General features: G+C 47.4%; 1 protein-coding gene across 8 annotated transcripts in view; it reads left to right on the forward strand.

Moving 5' to 3' along the window:
- The window catches only part of LOC136110356 (discoidin domain-containing receptor 2-like), a 57,466-nt gene that overhangs the window by 23,917 nt on the left and 13,954 nt on the right, over positions 1-19,595 (forward strand). For 7 of the 8 annotated variants that reach the window (XM_065853685.2, XM_065853686.2, XM_071817504.1 and 4 more), the window contains 7 exons: positions 3,354-3,491; positions 7,654-7,756; positions 9,797-10,025; positions 11,904-12,051; positions 12,251-12,356; positions 14,957-15,143; positions 18,674-18,920. In XM_065853685.2, the coding sequence (XP_065709757.2) occupies positions 3,428-3,491; positions 7,654-7,756; positions 9,797-10,025; positions 11,904-12,051; positions 12,251-12,356; positions 14,957-15,143; positions 18,674-18,920 (1,084 nt within the window). In that variant the 5' untranslated portion in view covers positions 3,354-3,427. Of the gene's footprint in view, positions 1-3,353; positions 3,574-7,653; positions 7,757-9,796; positions 10,026-11,903; positions 12,052-12,250; positions 12,357-14,956; positions 15,144-18,673; positions 18,921-19,595 lie in introns of those variants that run through there. The other variant, XM_071817505.1, reaches the window with a different exon arrangement.

A 19,595-nucleotide genomic window follows, 5' to 3' on the forward strand; every position in this document is an offset into this window, starting at 1 on the left:
CTGACATGGTGCTTGGGCATTTTTACATGACCTTCATTGTCCACCCTCCACCACATTCCTTCTTCGCTCCTGTTATCTTTTCGATCTGATCACCACATTCAAGTGGTTGAAAGATGTGACTGATTGAGTAGCAATACAATAGGTGGGATTTAGGACATGGCGTGAGCTTTGCATAAAGCACGTGGGCACTAAGTTATGGTGTTTGGTCTGTACCTGGTCAAATGAGAGAAGGTTGATGTTTGTTGCACAGCACATTATTACATTGCTGTGGTGTTCGTTTCTGGTTTTGTAGAATCATAGAATAGAATAATAGAATGATTTCGGTAGGAAGAGACCCTCAGGATCACTGAGTCCAACCATAACCTAACCCAACTCTAGCACTAACCCATGTCCCTAAGAACCTCATCTAAACGCCTTTTAAACCCCTCCAGGGATGGTGACTCCAGCACTGCCCTGGGCAGCCTGTTCCAATGTCCCACAGCCCTTTCCGCGAAGAATTTTTTCCTAATATCCAATGTAAACCTCACCTTGTTCACATCTGTTCTGAGAGGACGAGAAAAACTTAGCACAACTACTCTATTGTCAAAACTTCAAATCTTTGTGCTGAGGTTCAGTGCGTCACCTTTTCCATGGGGTGGCAGCTGGGCTGTGGGCTCAGTGCTGGTGGCAGGGGATGGCTGCTCCGTCCCTGTGCTCCGCTGCAGGCAGATGTCTCTGCTCTTGATCCTTCTTTGCTAGGCTTTTGGATCAAATGGGGAAGCCCAAGGCATCTGAATACTTCCAGTGATGTCTGGGGTGCTCTAGTTTATTTTCTGCTTCAACAGCAGGCTCTGGTCCTCACTTATCTTTGTGCCATTGCTATTCCAGTGCCTTTTGACCATCCTTTCCCCCAGCCCCTTAGCAGGAGGATCTTCTCCAGCCCAGGCTGCACCAACATAGTGCAGCTGATCTGGGCAGACACCTGGTCAGGGTACCCATGTAACACCAAACAGTTCTCTGCTGTCCTTCCCATCACCTCCAGAAACGCAGTTAAAGTGTTAATGTTCATGATGCTTTACCTTCTCGTGTCCTGTGGGAGAAGAGGCTCCTCTAGCGCTGAACTCCCCAAAGGTCCCTTTGCCAGTCCTGCTTTGGGAGTCTCCGGAGCACCCGAGCAAATGACCTGCACAGGTTAACATCCACCAGGTCTGTCCTCAAACTCTGCTGCAAAAACATCTTTACAAACTGGCTACAAGAAGTCTCTGCTCCATGGTACTTGCAGTCTGTCGTGGGAACTGGTGTGTTTGCAGAAGAGATTGCTCCCCTGCTTTTCAGGGAGAAAACGCGACCTGGGATGCACACACAGCTTGGTCAAAACCTCTTTTCCGATTGCCAGACCCTCCTGCTGAGACAGGGGCTGCCTTGTCTCTCTTGTGCTTTGCTTTTGCATGCTTGCCACCCAGGATGCCACAAAATCACAGAACTTTGTCACCCTCCCAGCAGCCTTGGCCAGGGCCCTCCCCCTGAGCACCAGGGGTGGCTGAAGCAGGAGGGGTCCTGGGGATTTTTAGGATTTTCTTGGGTTTGCTCTCCCTGTCGCGGGGCTGGGCACAGCACTGCCGCGCAGCATCCACCCAGCATTAGTGTCCCCTCCTGCATGAGCGTTTGGCTCTTTTCCCAAGAAGGCCCTCAGTTGTTTTGCAGGCTCAGAGCCATCTTTTCTGCCGGAATCCAGCAGGGACAATGGCCAGTAGCAAATCCTTCGGAAAGAGAATAAAAACAGGGCAAGCCTCCGTGATTCTAACCCTGATTTAGCAATCTGCGGCTGGGGGATTTCCTGAGCCAAAGTTTTTACCTTTGGATTTCAGAAGCGGTAGTGTATCTTGCTGTTGTGAATATATCCAATTGTTCTGGTATCCATGGCAGCTCAGGCCTGTGACTTGTACAGTTTAATTATGTTGGGTAGGAAAAAATAGAGCCTTTTGTTAATAATCTCTGAGCTAATGGCACCTGGTGCTCTGTTCTTATACATGTGTATGCACTGACATGGTGATGGTCCCTTTTTTATCCTGTCTTCCTATCCTAACAAATCCTAACTTTCAATTTTGCCTTTTTACTACTACTCTGAGGATTCTTGAGCAAACACCCTCTGGTCCCAGGAGCTTTTCATTTATTGATTTGTTCGGTTTTCTTTTTGCCTGACATTTCAATATGAGGCAGAGCCTCCAACCTGCATTCTGCAAAGCTGTCTTACAGGATGGGAGCCTCCCAAGGCTCTTTGCAGTCAATGTGGACACAAAGAATTCACAGAACTTTGCTGATGTGACCTTGCGTTCCTTTAGGTGTTGTCATGGCTTTCCACTGAAATCGCCAGCGTTTAAGCCCTTTGCTGTTTTCCTCGTTTCCAAACAGGAAATTAAGTGTGCTCGCATGTGTGAGCGCACATGCTCTTTTGGCAGCAATATGGCCATGTACGGAGAGATTATTTTTGCCCTGTTTTAGGCATTTATCTGAAGGTTGTGTGACAAGTTCCAGAGTTCCAGCTGGGGCAGATAGAGATGTGCGTTTGGTGGATGAGCCACACTTGGGGATCCTGATGCTGAGAGGTCTGGAGCATCTTTTTGATGAGGAAAGGCTGAGAGAGCTGGGGCTGTTCAGCTGGAGAAGAGAAGCTGAGAGGGATCTTATCAGTGCTGATCAATATCTCAGGGTGAGCATAAAGAGGATGGACCGGATTCTGTGCAGTGGTGCCCAGCGCCAGGGTGAGGGGCAACGGGCACAGACTGAAACACAGGAGGCTCCATCTGAACATGAGCAGAAACTTCTCTGCTGGGAGGTGCCAGAGCCTGGCCCAGGCTGCCCAGAGCGGGTGTGGAGTCTCCTTCTCTGAGACATTCAAACCCACCTGGACCCACCTGTGTGATCTGCTCTGTGACCCTGGTGAGCAGGGCTGGGCTGGGGATCTGCAGAGGTCCCTGCAACCCAACCAGGCTGGGATCCTGTGACTCTCCAGGTTGACTGTAGATGCAGCTTCAGTACTTGTTAATATAATAAGGAAAGCGAAGAATTGATGGGGGAGAGTTTACTTTGCACTGGACTTGTTTAAGAGCAGTTGAGAGTATGTCTGCACAGAAAGCATGGTAGCTGAGCTCCTAAAAGCTGAATTACATTAATAGCTTTAGAGATAGTATCAACAGTCAGGCAACCAATAGTTCTTCACCAAGCCTCTGCTCAGGTGATGGATCAGAGTAGGGCTGAGCTCAAGACACTCCTGATGGTGTTAAAAGGCTGCCCACGCCATCACGAGGCGGTGACAATACAGCAAGTCCTGTCATTGGAGGACTCTCATCTTCTCTCTTTGCTTTGTGTTTCAGAAATGTAGCTGGCAGCTGCTTTCTTTGAAGGACTTGCGCCCGTCTGAGCCTGCGCAGTGCCTGCGATTGCTACCATGATCTTCTGCATGCTGCTGTTGGCCTCACTGCCTGAGCCGTCTGGTGCCGAAGTCAACCCTGGTAGGGAGCTGCTGGGCCGGGAGGGGACTCTTATCTCCCACCTTTTGTATGTTTGATCTCAGCCTTTCTTTGCTCTCTCATGGTGAGTGCATATACACGTAAGGAATGCATGGTCGCATCATCACTAACATAGTCCCTGAATGTCCTCCTCTGGACTGAGTTGGTCAGTCCTGTTTGACAGCTGTACTGGAGCAGAACACCTCACATGACAGTCCCAGGAGGGCTCAGACACATGGATATACTCCTTTTTCTGCCTGCCCAGAGTGTCCATGCTCTCAGCAGCCCCGTTTTGAGCTCTGATTCTCTCTTCATCAATTTGACCATGTGGCCTGCAGACCAAGCCTGGCTCTAGACTGCTTCAGAGATACTGCGTTCCCTGTGGAACGTAAATTACCGGTTAGCAAAGCATAAGCTACAGCTCTCCAGCCAGCAAGAGAGGTTCTGGAGAAAGAGGTGTGGAAGGGAAGGTGGAAAACCCTACCTGGCACAAAGCTGGGATGGAGATGGGGATATCAGTCCCTGTGGAGGGCCTGACCTCTTATCCTACAGCATTTGGCAAGCTATACTCATGACAGAGATTAGTAAGATGATGATCTGCAATATATTGCAAAAATCGCTGTAATGAGGTGGTTTGAGCTGGAGATGGTCTGTGAAATAGATGAGTCTAATCCTTTTCCAGCTTGGCCGACGGTGCGGTGAGGCGGCAGTGCTGCCCCAGGGCCCTCGTTTGCTCTGCTGGGTCTGGCTCTGTTTGTTGGAGCCCTTGACCCTGCTCTGACCAGCAGATGTCTGGAGATGTTTGAGGTGGTGCTGCAACCAGCTGGAAGCGAAATGAAGCCTGTGGGGGGGCTCAGCGGACACTCCTGTGCTCCCCGTCACACAGCCGTGCCCTGCGCTGTACATCTACTGCATGTCCAGCTTTGAGATGGGGTTTCTGTCTGGTTCTGATGGTTAAAACTGGTGGAAGAAGAGGGCAGACAGTGCTAGAGGGTCCGTCACAGGCAGATCCCTTTTGGTGGTGCTAAGTACAGAAGTTAGCACACCCTAAGGGGCAGGAATCCCCCACCACAGGATCCTGGGAGCTGGCACGGGCTGTGATCCCACCCTCTTCCCTTAATCTCCTCCACCAAGAAATAAGCACGTGGCTTTGCTCATGCTTCTCGTTCTGCCTGTGACTTCCTCAGGCAGCTTTGTGTCCTCAGCTCCCTCTGTCCCAAGGGGCCGTGCCCTGTTGTTCCCAACCAGACTCCAACCCAGCTGATGCTCCTCGTTGCGATGCCCACAGGCTCCATTGATGATCCTGACCTCCTGATCCGCTCCAGGAGTGCTCTGGAGCATCTCCTGCATGGCCTCCTAAACCAAAGGGGCTGCTTTGTGGGTGGTTTCAGACGGGTGTGGGAAGGATCCTGTGCGGCCCTTTTGCCCAGCATCGGTTTGACCCCGCTGACAGAGGTGAGCTGTGACACGGTGCTGAGCCTCCCTGTGTCCTGTCTGTGTGACAGGTGAGCGTGTTTCCTTAGTGCGTAGTAAAGGGTCAGGGATGTCTTAGCAGGAGTCCTGGCAGCACCTAAACAGAACCCAAAGATGGTTTTGCTCGAGATAATGTGCATTTTGGTGAGAGCCTCATGCTGTTTGTTTTGGTGAGAGCCACAGCCACCCACAGGGTGCATCCCTTGATGCCAGGACCACTCCAGCTTCCATCTGCCAGCCCTGGGTTTGTGAACTAATGAGCTCTGTTCAGGATTGCAGCAAGTCCTGGTCCCCCTGAGTCCTTCCCAAGTAGCTAGCTCTGTCTGGCATTGCTGTAGGGTGTGCACTTGACCTTTAAATAAGGTGTGACCAGACAGGATTCCCACTGCAGAAACACAAAACCACTTTTTGCTTTCAAATGATGACTCAACCCTTGTAGAAAATCTTCAGATTTTGACCCCTAGTTCAGCAATGTACCAGATATCCAGCACTGAATTGGATTGTGCTGGTCTGTAGTGGGACAGCTGAGTCAGGACAGGTGAGACTAGTTTGGTTTATTAATGTTCAGTATCAGAGGAGGGTTAGAGCCCTCGGTTGGCTTTCAGCAGCCACAATCATCATGCCTGATCCCAGCTAGCCACCCGCTGCCTCCCATGAATTCTTCGGCAAACAGGGAAGCCTTGGATGAATGTTCTGGGTGAGACCAGAGGCCTGATCACCGTGGTGTCCTGGCTGGGCAGGTTCCCATCCCTGCTGGTCCTGGATTGTGCATGGACAGACAGACAGACAGCAGTGCCTTACCCGCTCTGCTCTCAGCGCTCCGCGGGATGCTGAGGAGCTTTCTGAGCCAGCGCTGGTGTATTTGCCTACAGTAGCTCAGAGTTTGTCAGCTCATTTTTTTGTACCCATATGAACCTTTGGCGTTTGGAGTGTTTAAGAGATTTAAGGATGCATATGTTGGTTTTGGATTCTGCTACCTGATCTTTTGATGCTTCCTGGTTCTGGTATTCTGAGAGACCGAGTAATTGTTCTGGGTAGGAAGGATCTTTGTCATGCTTCATTAATCTTCTTTGTAATGATGAGGCCGCTGATCTTTCCTTTTGCATCATCTGTGTTACCTCCTTTGTCTCTTGATGGGAGAAGGAAGGAATAAGAGCTCTATTCCATATCTGTCTTGACATCTGACCATAAATAGGCAGTGGTGTAATGGTGTTTTCTAGTTTATTTTGTATGTATTCCCATAATTTGCTTTTTTTTCTATATTAAATAATCATCAGTAAACATTGTCACCTCACCACTTTTACAAGATTATTTAGGAATATATAGAACATCACACATTTGTCAATATGTGCCTAACTACAGCTACAGCCAAACCCTATTGGAACAACCTCTGTTTGCAAACCATTGAAATCTGGTGTGTAGTTATTCACCCTGAAACTGTTTATTCTGTAACAGTGGTAACAACAAAGTGGGTTTCATGCCTCTACCTTTTCTTGTCAGTTCTGGACCTGGGGAACAGCTTGATTATCCAGGTTTGGTACAAGAGTAGCAGTCCTGAGATAGAGAAATGAGGAGGGTGCTGCAGGCGGATGGCAGACGGGGCTGTGGGCACGGGGTGGGTGCCAGCGGGACATGTGTCACTGGAGTGACTGTGGCATCTGCTGGCGCTTGTCACTGCAGATGGGGAGGAGTTGGGGCTGCTGTGAGCTCAGAATGCGAAAATCAAAAATCTATAGGAAAGTCCATTTCCTGTTTTTCGGAGACTTGCCATCGACCGTGTTTTTGTCTTTTAATTGTTTCATGATTTAATCCCGTGTAACTTCCTTTTTAATCTGCTGTTGATGTCAGTCTGACAAAAATACCTCGCTGGCCTGTTTTGAATACTGAGCCTTAATGAATACATTAAGACTTTGACTTTTCTGAAACATCTCTAATATTCCAAGACATGTTTAAAAATCTGTGTCAGGGACCAGAACTTGGCCAGCTTGGATTTGTGATCTCCATCTGTGCTGTGTTGGGTGTATTGAGCTGGTCGAGCTCCATGGCCTGAGCCAGTTGTGTCCGTACTCTCCAAGGCACCAAGTTGGAGAATCTTGTTGTGCCTGGAGAGAAATGTTTGTTCCACTTGTGGACAGACCCGGATGGGGCAGTGGGGATGCTCAGGGGCTTAGGTTCTAACCTAAGTTAAATTCTAACCTAACGTGACAGGGCAGATGTTTCCATAAAATGGCCATCTGTCATAGAAGCTGCTCAAGTGCTTGCGTGTTACTGGACTGGTGAAAATAATAATGATTGTTCTTATTTGCATGCAAGTCAAGCATCCAGTTTATTTCAGAAGAAGAAAAATCTTAAACAAATTCTTCCTTTTTATGTTGCATCATTATTAATAAATAATTCTTCGTTGTAAAATGGGTCCACGCAACCATTAACACTTGCTTTGGCTTTCATGTTCTTCAAATGTTTCTTTGTAAAGTTTTTTGCCTTGCCAGGACTCTGCTGGATGATAGTAACTCTGAGTGTGTTTCATTACTTATTTCATTTTATGGTAATTATTTCATCTTTGTTTGCATTCTCAATTTTATCACTTCCATGTTTATTCCCTAGGCGTTGATAGCCTTTTAATTAAACTTGTCTGGTGGTTTAGGAAGAATCGGTACTGATCTTTTTAACTTGCTTTTGTTCCCGTTTTCAGCTATATGCCGTTACCCTTTGGGTATGCACGAAGGGACAATACGGGATGAAGACATCACGGCGTCCAGCCAGTGGTACGATTCCACAGGACCCCAGTATGCGCGGTAGGTTAATCTCTGGCAAAGCAATATAATCCCTTTTTGTCTTCTAAGTATTCAGTATGTGATTGAGGAAGAAGTTCCCTTACTCTTATAGCAACCTTAAGTTTGCTCACTTTGTTCACTGTTCCATATTAAATCTAATTAGTGCATAGTAAAAGACCAAGAGGTCATGGTCACAAGCTGTAATAGAGGAAATTTTGAATCAATATTAAGAAAAAATATCCATGTGTTTTCATGAAAAGGATATTTTTTTCTGAATATTGTTTCAGAATTCTTGAAGTGGTGGAGCTCTCGGACAGGTACCCAGAGATGTGATGTCTCAGAGCTTGGAGATTTTCAGGACATGTACAAATCCTTGAGCAACAGTGGTGGCTTTGGAATGAGCCCTGCTGTGAGCAGGAGGACGGACTGGAGACGTCCACAGGTGGCTTCCGACCCCGGCGCTCCTATAGTTCTGTGATTAAAGCTCTAATGGATTTATGGCTTAGAGGTCAGGTAGGGACAGTACCCCTGGGATTCTTGTAGAGCTCTTTGTAATAAATTGTAGGAAATCATTTATGAGGATGAACTTTTCAACAACATCATATTGAGGAAATGGGCTGTGTCCACTCAAAAACCTGGAAACTGCGGAGTTAAGGGATTGTTAAAGTAGCTAAAGGGTTTTCTTTCAATGTGAAGCAGTACTACAGTCTTTCTCATAAGCTCAGCTTTTCGTTTGTTATTTCATTTCTCTGAGTGATTCCCAAATACCTACAAATGTGAATTTCCTTAGAATTGTTTTTAATGATATCAGACATTCCCATAGATTCTGTGCAAGTCAGACATGAATTTCAGGGAAACTGTGATATGTTTTTACGATGAAATTGGGCAGTCCAAAATCGTAGCATTCTCCTAGTGCTTGACTACTTCTTTCTTAGTCTGTGGTAGAGCAAAGATGTTAAGTGTTGTGTGTTTTTAAATGGGTTTGATCAAGGCTGTGGATCTCAAAGCTGGGACACTGACTTTGCTCTCTGAATTGTGGCTTCTCTCCAGTTCTGCAAATACTTCAGGCATCACTTGCCATCTGTTCCCATCACGTCTTTGCCGGGGCAGCTGGATGTCCACAGGGTGAAGACATGAAGCCATTCTCTAGCACACTTCATTTTGTTAGGGGTCATAGCTGACCTCTAACCATCCTATGCAGATGTCAGTCCCTGTCATTTCACAGTCACCTTTCCTGCCTTTCTTACAACTTCTTCTTGCCACTCCACCGTAACAAAGTCATGCACGAGCAGCTGACCAACCTGGGACACTGAGGACTTGCTGTTTGCTAAGAAATCCCTGTTGCTAAAAAGCCCACATGGTCTTTTTGTGTCTGGATACATTTTTCATATTTAAAACTCTTCACCTTGTGGCTTGCAAAGCTGAGCCTATGGAAGCCTGGGTTCCTTGAGTGGCTCCCCCTGCTGCTGGCTGCAGCAATCTCCAAGGATAAAGCTTCATCTTTGCAGCTGGAGCCACAGTGTTCAGCTTGGAAGCAGAGCCTTTCCCATCATACACTTAGTGTCCTGCACTCTGAGTGAGGGGAAGGTGGAAGATGTGTTGAGATGAGCCAGAATACTTTGTAGATGGGTGGAGCTTTTCTTTCTAAAATGTATTTTTAAGATAAACTCCTCTTTGTGCTTCTTAGAACTGTAGGAGCTGGTCAAGCCAAGGTTCAGGCCTTGCTGTATGGGGTTTAGAAGAAATTAGTATGCACTTTGCCAGCAAGGTGCTGAAGAGCATTCAGTGTCCAATTACCTACTGAGTGGTGTAGTTGTTTCCAATCAACATGAAAATATGTGTCTGGGAAAGAAAAAATGAAAGAAAGATATCCGAAACTGAGAGAGTTGTTCTGAACAGGGCTAGAGGACTCAGCCCAAAGAGGCAGGATGCTTGGTAGCAGCTGTCAGGTCTCACTTGCTGATTTGGTTTCTTTCTCAAAGTTTGAAGGTCTTTCCTCAGTTACTGGGAAAGCTGGATCCTTGGAAGTGACTTCTTTAATGTGTGTGGTTTTCCCCTCAGGTTACAAAGGGAAGAGGGGGATGGAGCCTGGTGCCCGGCTGGCTTATTGCAACCAGAAGATGTTCAGTTCCTCCAGATTGACCTGCACAAGCTCTTTTTCATCACCCTGATTGGGACTCAGGGACGCCATGCCCGTGCCACGGGCAAAGAATTTGCCCGTGCTTACCGGATTGACTACAGCCGCAACGGAGAGCGCTGGATCTCCTGGAAGGATCGCCAGGGCAGGAAGGTGAGTGTGCTAGGAGCTGAGTCCTGGAGAAATCAAGCCATAGAGAACTAGACTGTAGAAGGCAGGTCCTCTGTGTACTGCCTAGTGTATTGTACTTTATCCTGACTCTTCCGTCACACATTCAGCATCATCTGCCGTAGTCCTGTGTTTGCTGCGATGCTGGGCTGTTACTCCGACCTGATCCCCCAAGCCCCAGCCATTGCCATGACTGAAAACTGTTGCTCTTTGCCACCTTTCTGTCTGTGTTCAAAACATCATGTGCATGTCCCTCAACCAGCCAGACAAAAGGGAGGGGTGGCAGGGGATGAAGATGAGTTTCTGGATGCCTGATAACAGTGTTTAATGTAACGAGCAGTGAGGAGGGAGTTTAGAGGGTAGGAAGTGTGCTGAGCACACACATTCAGAGAGGCTTCCCTGCTCACTGAAGTTGTCTCCTGCTCTCTCCAGATGTGAGCACAGAGCTTGGCCCTGGCTGTGCTCTGCTCATGTTCGTAACCCTTTATTAAACCTCCCCCGGGAAGGAATCCCCTTCTCTCGTCTGCAGCTCGTCTGACCTGATCCCCCTGCCTCAGCCTGGCTTGTGGAGTCCGCAGATCTAAGCCAGACTGGAAAGGTGCTGGGTGTGATATTTTCTAACTCTGGGGGTGCTTTGGAAGTGACAGTGGAGTCTGTATTGCAGTGTTAAGCAGCAGCTTCTAGCTTGTTAGTGAATCTTTTGTTCACTCAGACCTTTGATTGGCTCTTTAGCTGTTACCTCTATCTTGCCCATCCCTCACGTTGTGGTGTGTGCTGCAAACGCCGTGTTTGCAGGATGGGAGGGGAGGTTTAAATGCCATGTGGTAACTGTTCTTCCTTGGTGCTTTCTTAGGTGAAGTCTGTCCGCATCTTGAGTTATATCGGAATGCAATTGGTTACACTGTCCACAACAGCTAAATGCCCCTTGTCTCCGCAGTCCTGTGCAGAGCCCTGTTCTCGGGCACTCAGGACTCTGTTAGTGTCAGGTGTTATGATTTAGGATGGGTCGGTTTTTGCAAGATCTTTCTTTGGCCATGATAAGGTAATGAGTATGTACTCAGCTGTGTGTGATTGGGCCCTTCCTCTCTTCTGTTCTGTATATGTGGAAATCCACATATATTCTGTCAGTGTGTGTACCTGTTCCCCATCACATGAGACCAGTAAGTTTTCCTTCCTGGTATCCTTAAAGATGCTCCTGCTGGTCTGGGCATGGCATACACAGAGGGGTGCAATTCATCTCATTTCAGCTCCTCTGAAAAATGACTTTCCATAACATGTTTTTCCAGATAGTGGGCTTTTAGCAGCACCATTGAAACTGAGGGCAAAGGGAGGGTGAAAGTCCTTGCCACATCAGACTGCACTGCAGCAGGGGGGGGTGGCTGTGGCAATGCTCAGCACTTCAGTTCAAGAGATCTGCCATGCAGCTGCTTGCGTTTTCATCTCCCAAGCACTGCAGCACCTCTGGAATTCTGTTGGCTCATAGGAAAAGGGTATCGGGACTTTCCACCAGGTAACTAGTGATGAGGGCAAGTGCTGAGTTACCTGCTGTTGAGCGTACATGGAGACTCACTTGAAGAGAGGGTGTGTATTGGTAACTGGAGCTCTCTGCAATGTATAGTCTACATGTACTTTCATCTCACACTTGCCTTCTCAAAGCACTACCTGGTATAGGCCTGCAGGGGACAGGAGGTGAAATGACAGTGTAAGCCATTCACTGGTAGGAGAGGGGAGCAGCAGCAGCTAATACCCTGCAGTTACTGCATGGGAAAGCTCCTCAGTCTCAAATAAAGGGCACAAGTACACCCCTGTTCATAGTAACTGTGCAGCAGGGAGAAGTTACTGATAAGGAGCTGTCTTCTCCAGGTGATTCAAGGCAACATCGACACTTACGATGTGGTCTTGAAAGATCTTCGGCCTCCCATCATCGCACGTTTTATCCGGGTGATTCCTGTGACGGAGATGCCAATGACTGTCTGTATGAGGGTGGAGCTCTATGGCTGTGTCTGGTATGGTAAGTACCGATTTCCACACCTGTAGTCCTTGCACAATGCTGACTGGGACTCGCCTGCGTCCCCACGTATGCAGAGGGAATCCCAGGCCCACGGAACTGCTTCTGTTGGTCCGCACCATACATAAAAGGACCATATGGACAGAGATGATGGAAGGCTGCTGCTGCTGTATTTCTGAGGTATATGGCCTTCTTTTTTTAGATGGTTTGGCATCCTATAGCATCCCTGAAGGAGGGACAATAGCGGCTCCTGGCTTCCCCATCGTTTATCTGAATGACTCGACCTATGATGGCTACCAGGAGCGCAGGTGGGAGAAATTGTCCTGTTCTCTCTTGGTCACTGTGCAAATGATCTCTTCTTTCCTACTTAACCTGTCTCTAGTATCTTGTATCCCAAACACTTCTTTGAGACGTCCAGAACTGCAGGCTAACCTACTAGTTCTCCAAAGCATTGTTGCTTTGTTGTTCCAGGCTCTTTGACATGTTGTTAGTTGCTTTCTTAAAGGAGGGCATGGGCTCAGGATGCATCACATTCATTTCCCTCAGCTGGCAAAGGCTGGCAGGACAGAAATATTTGTTATTAGAAGTTGTTGCTTCTCTTTACTGAGTGTGCCCTTATGCAGCTAAGTGCTGTCTTTGTGCGTAGCTTCCATCTCTACATGATGTGATGCCACAGTCCTGATGTGTCCGATTGCCTCAAAGCCCTCGTTGCTCTTGGTCTGTAATTGTGGCCATATTCATTGCACTGTTGGTTCAGGTATAACCTTAAACTGTTGTTGATACTGCAGATCATAAGGTGCTGCTACTCTTCTGTTGCCCCAGATTGGAGAGGGGGAGCTGGCTGGACCTTCTACCTGCATAGTCCCAGTGTCCCTGGAGCAGATGAAGGTCCTTCCCCTCTTCATTGCCTTTGTTACTTCTGCAGTTTGATATCTGAAATGAATTCTCCATCAGGCTGCATCTTAAACTGTTGCAGGAGGTCTCCGGGGTAAACGGGGCATCCAAGAAAGTGCGCAACACCTGAACCCTAGGCCTGCGCTTGGTACCTGTGAGCTTCTGGACAGATTTGATATTGTTTTTGAAAACAAAGCTCTGGTGGACTTGAAACAACTTGGAAAACTGCATCACTCCCTGTGAGAAGCTCCAGGTCAGCAGAGGCACCACTGCCAATGTGCTATGAGAGGAAGGGGGCTGATTACTCACTCTACAGATTTCTTGGGTATGATGCTTTTCCAATTTGGAGTCAAAAAGCCTAAAGTAGCTGGATTTTGACAGCTCATGGAAAGGCCTGTTCATTTTTCACATCACTGAAATGAGGTAGGGTTGCATGATACTGACATTTTGAGGTGTCTTTCATTCACCCAACAGTTTACTCTCATGTAAGGAGAGTTCATTAATAGTCTGTATCCAAAATATCTGAAAGTTCAGCCAGTTATTTAACATTTAGTTTGACCACTTCCTTTGCTGTAAATATGGATTTGAATGTGTTTCAATGGCTTGAAACCTCAGACAGACTTGGCCGTGCGTATCCTCTTGAGGCAGCATGTCCCCGCTTGTGCAGGAGTGTGCCGACCCGGTGATCCGACAGCGTCTCTTCCGTGACCTGGTGTCATGCATTGACTTAAGGTGTTTTTGTTATATGTCCCATTTCAGTTGTCGTTAACTTTCTGAAAATTTTTACTGTTGCCTAAGGTAATTTTTTTAATGCTTGGAGATAATTTTTATGAACATTTGTTTTCTATCATGCTGGAAGTTAAAATAAGGAGGTGGAAAGTACATTCTTCGTGCTTGCAGGATGTTGACGAAGTCTGGGGTAACAATGTCGTCTTATGTTAATATCTCATGCTTTTATACTGCCTTGATGTAGTAGGGATTGAATGTTTTAAAAAAAATGGGTTTATGTGCAGAAGGATGTTAAGTGCTGTCCAGCACTAACTTAGGGCTCTGGGCTGGCTGGGGGATGTCAGGGAGCTGCAGATGGAGGCACAGAACACAAGGAGACTATTTAACCTCTCAGTCGTGTGCCTGTCTGGCCTGGAAGCAGCTGTGCCTCTTCCAGCTGCTGATCCCATCTTGGAGTTCAAGACCAAATCCTGGTGACAGGAGGGCTCGCTTGGAACAGACCTGGAGAGCTTCAGTGTGTGTAGCAGCGAATGGAACAGGTCCAAGGAGCAAGCTCAGGCACTAATACAGCTGAACTGCTTGCACTTAGCTGCTACAGGACAAGGGACATGCCAGGGATGGCTCCCGGAAGGCGAGTGGGTCAGAATTGTACCACATCTGGCACCTTCTGCTCCGGGATGGTGCTGGAGAACTGTATAGTGGGCTCTGCGCTGTTGGATAGGGAGTGAAACGGGGCAAGGTGCTGGGCAAAGAGTGTGATCAGCCCTGGAGAAGAAGCTGATGCTGCTCTGCTCTTGCACGAGGAGCAATGCCAGAGCTGACCCAGCTGGCGCTGGCTGTGGCTGGGTGAGCCGCCCGTGGCCTCTGTTCTTTTTCCTGCTTTTTTGGTGCCTCCCCACGGTTCCCCCAGGGCAGGATGGAGCAGTGTTCTCCCATGCAGCTCCATGCTGAAACGCTGCAGGTGCAGCTCTGTGTGCAGACCATACAGTGTCATTTTCTGTAGTCTCAGTTTTCATGCTCAAGAGGCTCTACTTGTAGCTTGGCTCTGCTGTCAGTGCTTGATATCACTGTGAAAACTTCTGCCTTTTCCCAAGCAGGGAGAGATTTTATAAGCTTAACCTGAACAAAATCAAGGTGATGTTGCTTAAGAACAGGGAATGAATTTTTGACCAGGATGGATTAAGCATAAATAAACTGTTTTCCTGGTACCAAAGGATTGAAATGCTTTCACATTTGAGCTCTCCTGGCCGCTGTTCTGCCTCACTGCTGTTTTTTTTCTCGCTAGGCACTTGTATGGTGGCCTGGGCCAGCTGACGGACGGTGTGCTGGGGCTGGACGACTTCACGCAGAGCCACCAGTACCGCGTGTGGCCGGGCTATGACTATGTCGGCTGGAAGAACGAGAGCTTCAGCACGGGCTCTGTTGAAATGGAGTTCCAGTTTGACCGACCCAGGAACTTCACCTCCATGAAGGTAATGAGCAGGACTCGGACACCGACACGCTGGTGCCCAGAGGGTTCACGGACCCGGGTCAGGTGCGGGATGGGACACAACATGAGCCACAGCAGCGGGCTGAGATCTTCTTGGGAAAAAGTTAGGTGCCCCATAAAAGAACCCATGGGATGTGCTGGGAAAGAGGGTTGGTCAATGGGGAGACTGAACTGGAGATCATCAGTGGTCCCTTGTGTCTTCCTGCTTTGGGAAGAGAACACAAAGGGGGATTCTCAGGAACAGCTTCCTACATATCCCATACTCCTGTATTTTAGGCTGAATGTGAGTCTGGGAATGTTTGACAGTGACAAAAATGGCAGTAGGTGCATCAGGAGGGGACAGGGAGCTCTGCATCTTCTCAGGAGAACGAGGGAGTGAATGCAGGTGACATGGGTCCTTCCAGATTGCCCCTTTGGGTCCTTCCAGATTGCCCCTTTGGGTCCTCTTCCCAAAGCAGGAGGGTACAAAGTGCTTGACAGCGGAGTCCACCACAGGCAGAATGTGAGCTGGAGGCGTCCCCAGTTTGCCAATGTAGAAAGGTGATGCAGGGGAACACTGGCCTCTCCAGAGCTCAGACACTCTTCTTTCAGTATTTGGCTCAAAAGAATGAAAAGCAGACACTCAGAGCTGTGCTTTGGCAGCTGAGGTGGGTTTAGGATGTAGGCTACATACTCTTTAGGGGCTTCCTGGCTCTTGAGGTAAAGGAATGTGGTGGTGCTTCCATTGTAACCAAAAATACCTCTGGATGCCTCAGTCTGTGCTGGTGCTGTGGGAAATTACTCAAACTGAACTAAACTTCAAGTCCGTAGTAAACAGTAAGATCTTTTAAAGAGTATTGGTGGCTTTTCTTGTAGAGATCTCAAATGAAGGAGAACCCGCCACATCCTTAAGTAAATTGTTTTGGTGGTTACTTACCCTGGTTTTATTTTGTCTATTTTTAACTTGCAACCATTGGCGCTCAGCCTGCTTTTGCTGGCAAAAATAGGAGTCCTGCCTTCTCAGAAATTTTCCTGCTTCCACACTGTGATTTAACCACTCTCTTAATCTTGAGTAAATTCAGTTGGCTGAACTTTTGAACACCTTCCCTGTGAGATCCAGGGTCATTTTTGTAGCTGTCTTCCAATCCTTTCTTTCTGTGCCAGTGCTCTTTTGGAGGTATAGAAACTGGAACGGGATGCAGGCTTTCCATCAAACCGCGTGAAAGAATGGTACCGATTTCCTGCTTTTGGATGATTCTTCTGTGTTTAGAAATCTTGTGATTGTATTCGTCCTCCCAGCCAAGGGATAGAGAGCCAGTGTTCATTAAGTATCATGCTAAAAGTCAGTTCAAGGTTATTGGTGTCCATGGTGTAGAAAGCATCGCTTACATTTTGCTCCCACGTTCACTACCCTGAAATGAGTCAATCTTGAAAACGTCACGTTATTTTAGGAAACTTCTTTTTTCCCTCCCATTTAATTTATTTTACTGCTAGTGAATCTGCTGTCTCTTTCAGATCACTGCAAAAGGTAACAGATAACCCTGAGCTGGGAATACATTCCTGCTAGAAAGTCACCTACAGAAAAATATGTGCCCTGAAACTTGTAAGACTTACTAGTTGACAATTTTTAACCAAATTAATAAAATTCATGAGTCCATACTATGCTAATTGGAGTCAGATGGTATAATGAGTAAATCAAACGCCTTACAACAATCTGTCACGTAAACACAGCCATCCTGATCAACCCAACACATGAGCTCATAAAAATAGCTACTTCGTTTAGTATTTCATTATAAAGCTGTATTGATTAACATAAATTATTCTTCATTCTTTATTGAATGTTACCTGTTTCAGCTTTGCATTTATTTTGTACAGGATAGGTGGTCTGTAAGTATTTTTTGTATCTCCTCACCTGTTGGCTTTATTCCAGTTCTGAGCTTCCCCGGTATCCAAGAAAGTATTAAAAATAAACACTAGCAAATATTGCAACCGCATTGTGAATCTCTTAGGCTTGCATGTTATAAAATTGGACATTTGTAGGTGGTGTTTGGAATAGCAAGTGTCTCTGGATCGGTCCAGGATGTGAACATACCCAGCTCCTGTCCAAATTGTATATTGCAGATGTCAGCCTTTGCTGCCTCGTTATGGATGACTATTTCTCCTTATTAAATGTTGTCTAAGCTTCATCTGTTCCTAATTACATGCAAATGCCCCTCTTTTGTCTTTTGACTGCTCCTCAGGCCTGTCGTCCTCATTACTGCTTCACTGCTCTTCACTGCCAGACCTCACAGGGGCCAAGCAATTAATGGGGTTCAAAGCTGCGCTCTGTTTGGAAACTGTTGTTGTCACAGTTGCTAATGCTCCACCGTCATTAGGAAATCATTTGTAGAGTCTCCAGGGAGGGTCGGACCACCATGCCTATGAAAATGGAGTAGACCGAGGGATGCTGAGGACTTTAAGGGTCATCTTATTCCTTGAGCACTGGCCACAGTGGTCCAGATCTACAGGGCTGCATGGCAGGACTTAAACTGTAGCGTACGTTTGTGGAAAAAGGGAGAGATTTGCGTTGAAGAAAGGTGGTGGGATGTAAAGGATCCTTACAAGCTTTGTCCTTTGTGAAGCTGCTTCCTTGGGAGCGCTGGAGAGGTGTTTGGTGTTGATGGGTCTGCGGGGCCACAACCCAGCCAGGTGGAGATGTCACTTCTATGCTGGAACCTCTTGGCTTGGGTGCAGCCCAAGAGGAGGAAGTTGCCACCAGCTCTCGGGAGGGTAAAACAAACCCCCAGATACGGAGGTGTGAAGTCAGCCTGACAGCAGGTAGTGAACCGCTCTGTCTGAAAGCGGATTGTGTGGAGCTGTAACTGGGAGGTGAGAAAGGATGCCTTTGTTTCAGTGAGAGATCAGCTTGGCATCTTCGTGATTGCACTTTAAATTCCAGCGTCATTGGCTAAAGCGGCGGTGCCATTGCAGCAGGGACAGCCTGACCATGAGCCACCAGGAGAGGCTGCTGGATGTGGGCTTACGTGGTGGCTTTCTTAAAATCTGGATTCTCAGTTGTCTTCAAGGTGAAACCACGGCAGAAGAGCTGCTGTAGGTCAGGGGAATATTTTCTTGAGCTTCTACTTATTTATTTTTTAAGGAATTAGCTTAGACTTAGATGCTGAAGGCTTTCTAAATGAAGCTAGAGCCCAGGTGTCTTTTTTTCCTCAGAATATATGTTCAAGGAGAATTGGTCTGTGAGCCTTAGGTTAATAGAGAGTTCGATTTTTACATTGGACCCATTGAAGACCCTGCCAAAATTTGACCCTTAATGTGGCTTTTGCATGTCAAGTTAGAAACTATTTTAGAATCACTTTTTTCACAAATGCTCTCATTGCACACTACGAATGGATGAAGCTAAACTGGAACAACTCACTCATCCTGGGTTAGGAGTATTCACACAGGGAGGTGGTTGGAAATAGAAAATTCCTGAGGCTCGATTTAGGTTTCAGTAAATCTCGTTCCGATCTGATTGATCGGTTCTCTTCTGCCCAGGTGCACTGTAACAACATGTTTTCCAAGGGGGTGAAGATCTTCCAGAAGGTGGAATGTCTGTTCAAACCGCGCCTGATTGCAGACTGGGAGCCCGAACCTGTTGGAGTGGCAACTGTCCTGGATGACAAAAACCCCAGCGCGCGGTTCGTGACTGTCCCCCTCAGCCAGCGCGTGGGGAAAGCCATACTCTGCCGCTTCTACTTTGCTGACACCTGGATGATGATGAGCGAGATTTCCTTCCAGTCAGGCGAGTATTCCTGCAAGTCAGGCAGATCTGGCTAAGCACAGAGGGTGGAAGAGATGGTGTGGGGGTGCAGGACATTTGTGGAGCACCATGGGGCTACACGGGAGGAAGGAGGCGGCTGTAGAAGCATTGGAAGGGCAAGAAAGGTCCCATCTACAGTGGATTCTTTTCGGGCTGATACTGATGGACATGTGCAGAAGCACAACCAGGGCAACCAAACATTGGACTGTAGAGCGTTTTTTATTTTTGAGACAGTTGCCTGCTGCTTATGGGGTTGATTTTTCCTTAAGAGTATTTTGTTTGAATAGTTTAAATCTATCTACAGGTGGTAATCGAGTTAGCAAGAGGCTGACATTTTTCCTTTGTCAAGTCTCAACTGTGATGCAGAAGTCAGTGCCATGAGGCGCTGTAAAAGACTTTAGAAGGGAATGAGCAAGGGTCTTGGAGAAAACCACCAGCACTGCCAGTGAAATGATCTGGTTACAGCTTCCTACCCAGAGGTCCCTGATGTGCTGTAGTGAGAGGATGTTCCTGGGGAAGGAGTGCTCTGATTGCAGCTGCCTGCTTATCTTGCTGCTGGCAGCTCCTCCTGCCTGCCCTCTGTCACTCTTGGTCCAGCCTGGGATGGGAATTCTAATAATCATGCTAAAACTGGGAAAAAGAAAAGTTCTTGCTGCA

This window comes from Patagioenas fasciata, chromosome 20 (assembly GCF_037038585.1).
Source record: "Patagioenas fasciata isolate bPatFas1 chromosome 20, bPatFas1.hap1, whole genome shotgun sequence".
Lineage (NCBI taxonomy): Eukaryota > Metazoa > Chordata > Aves > Columbiformes > Columbidae > Patagioenas > Patagioenas fasciata.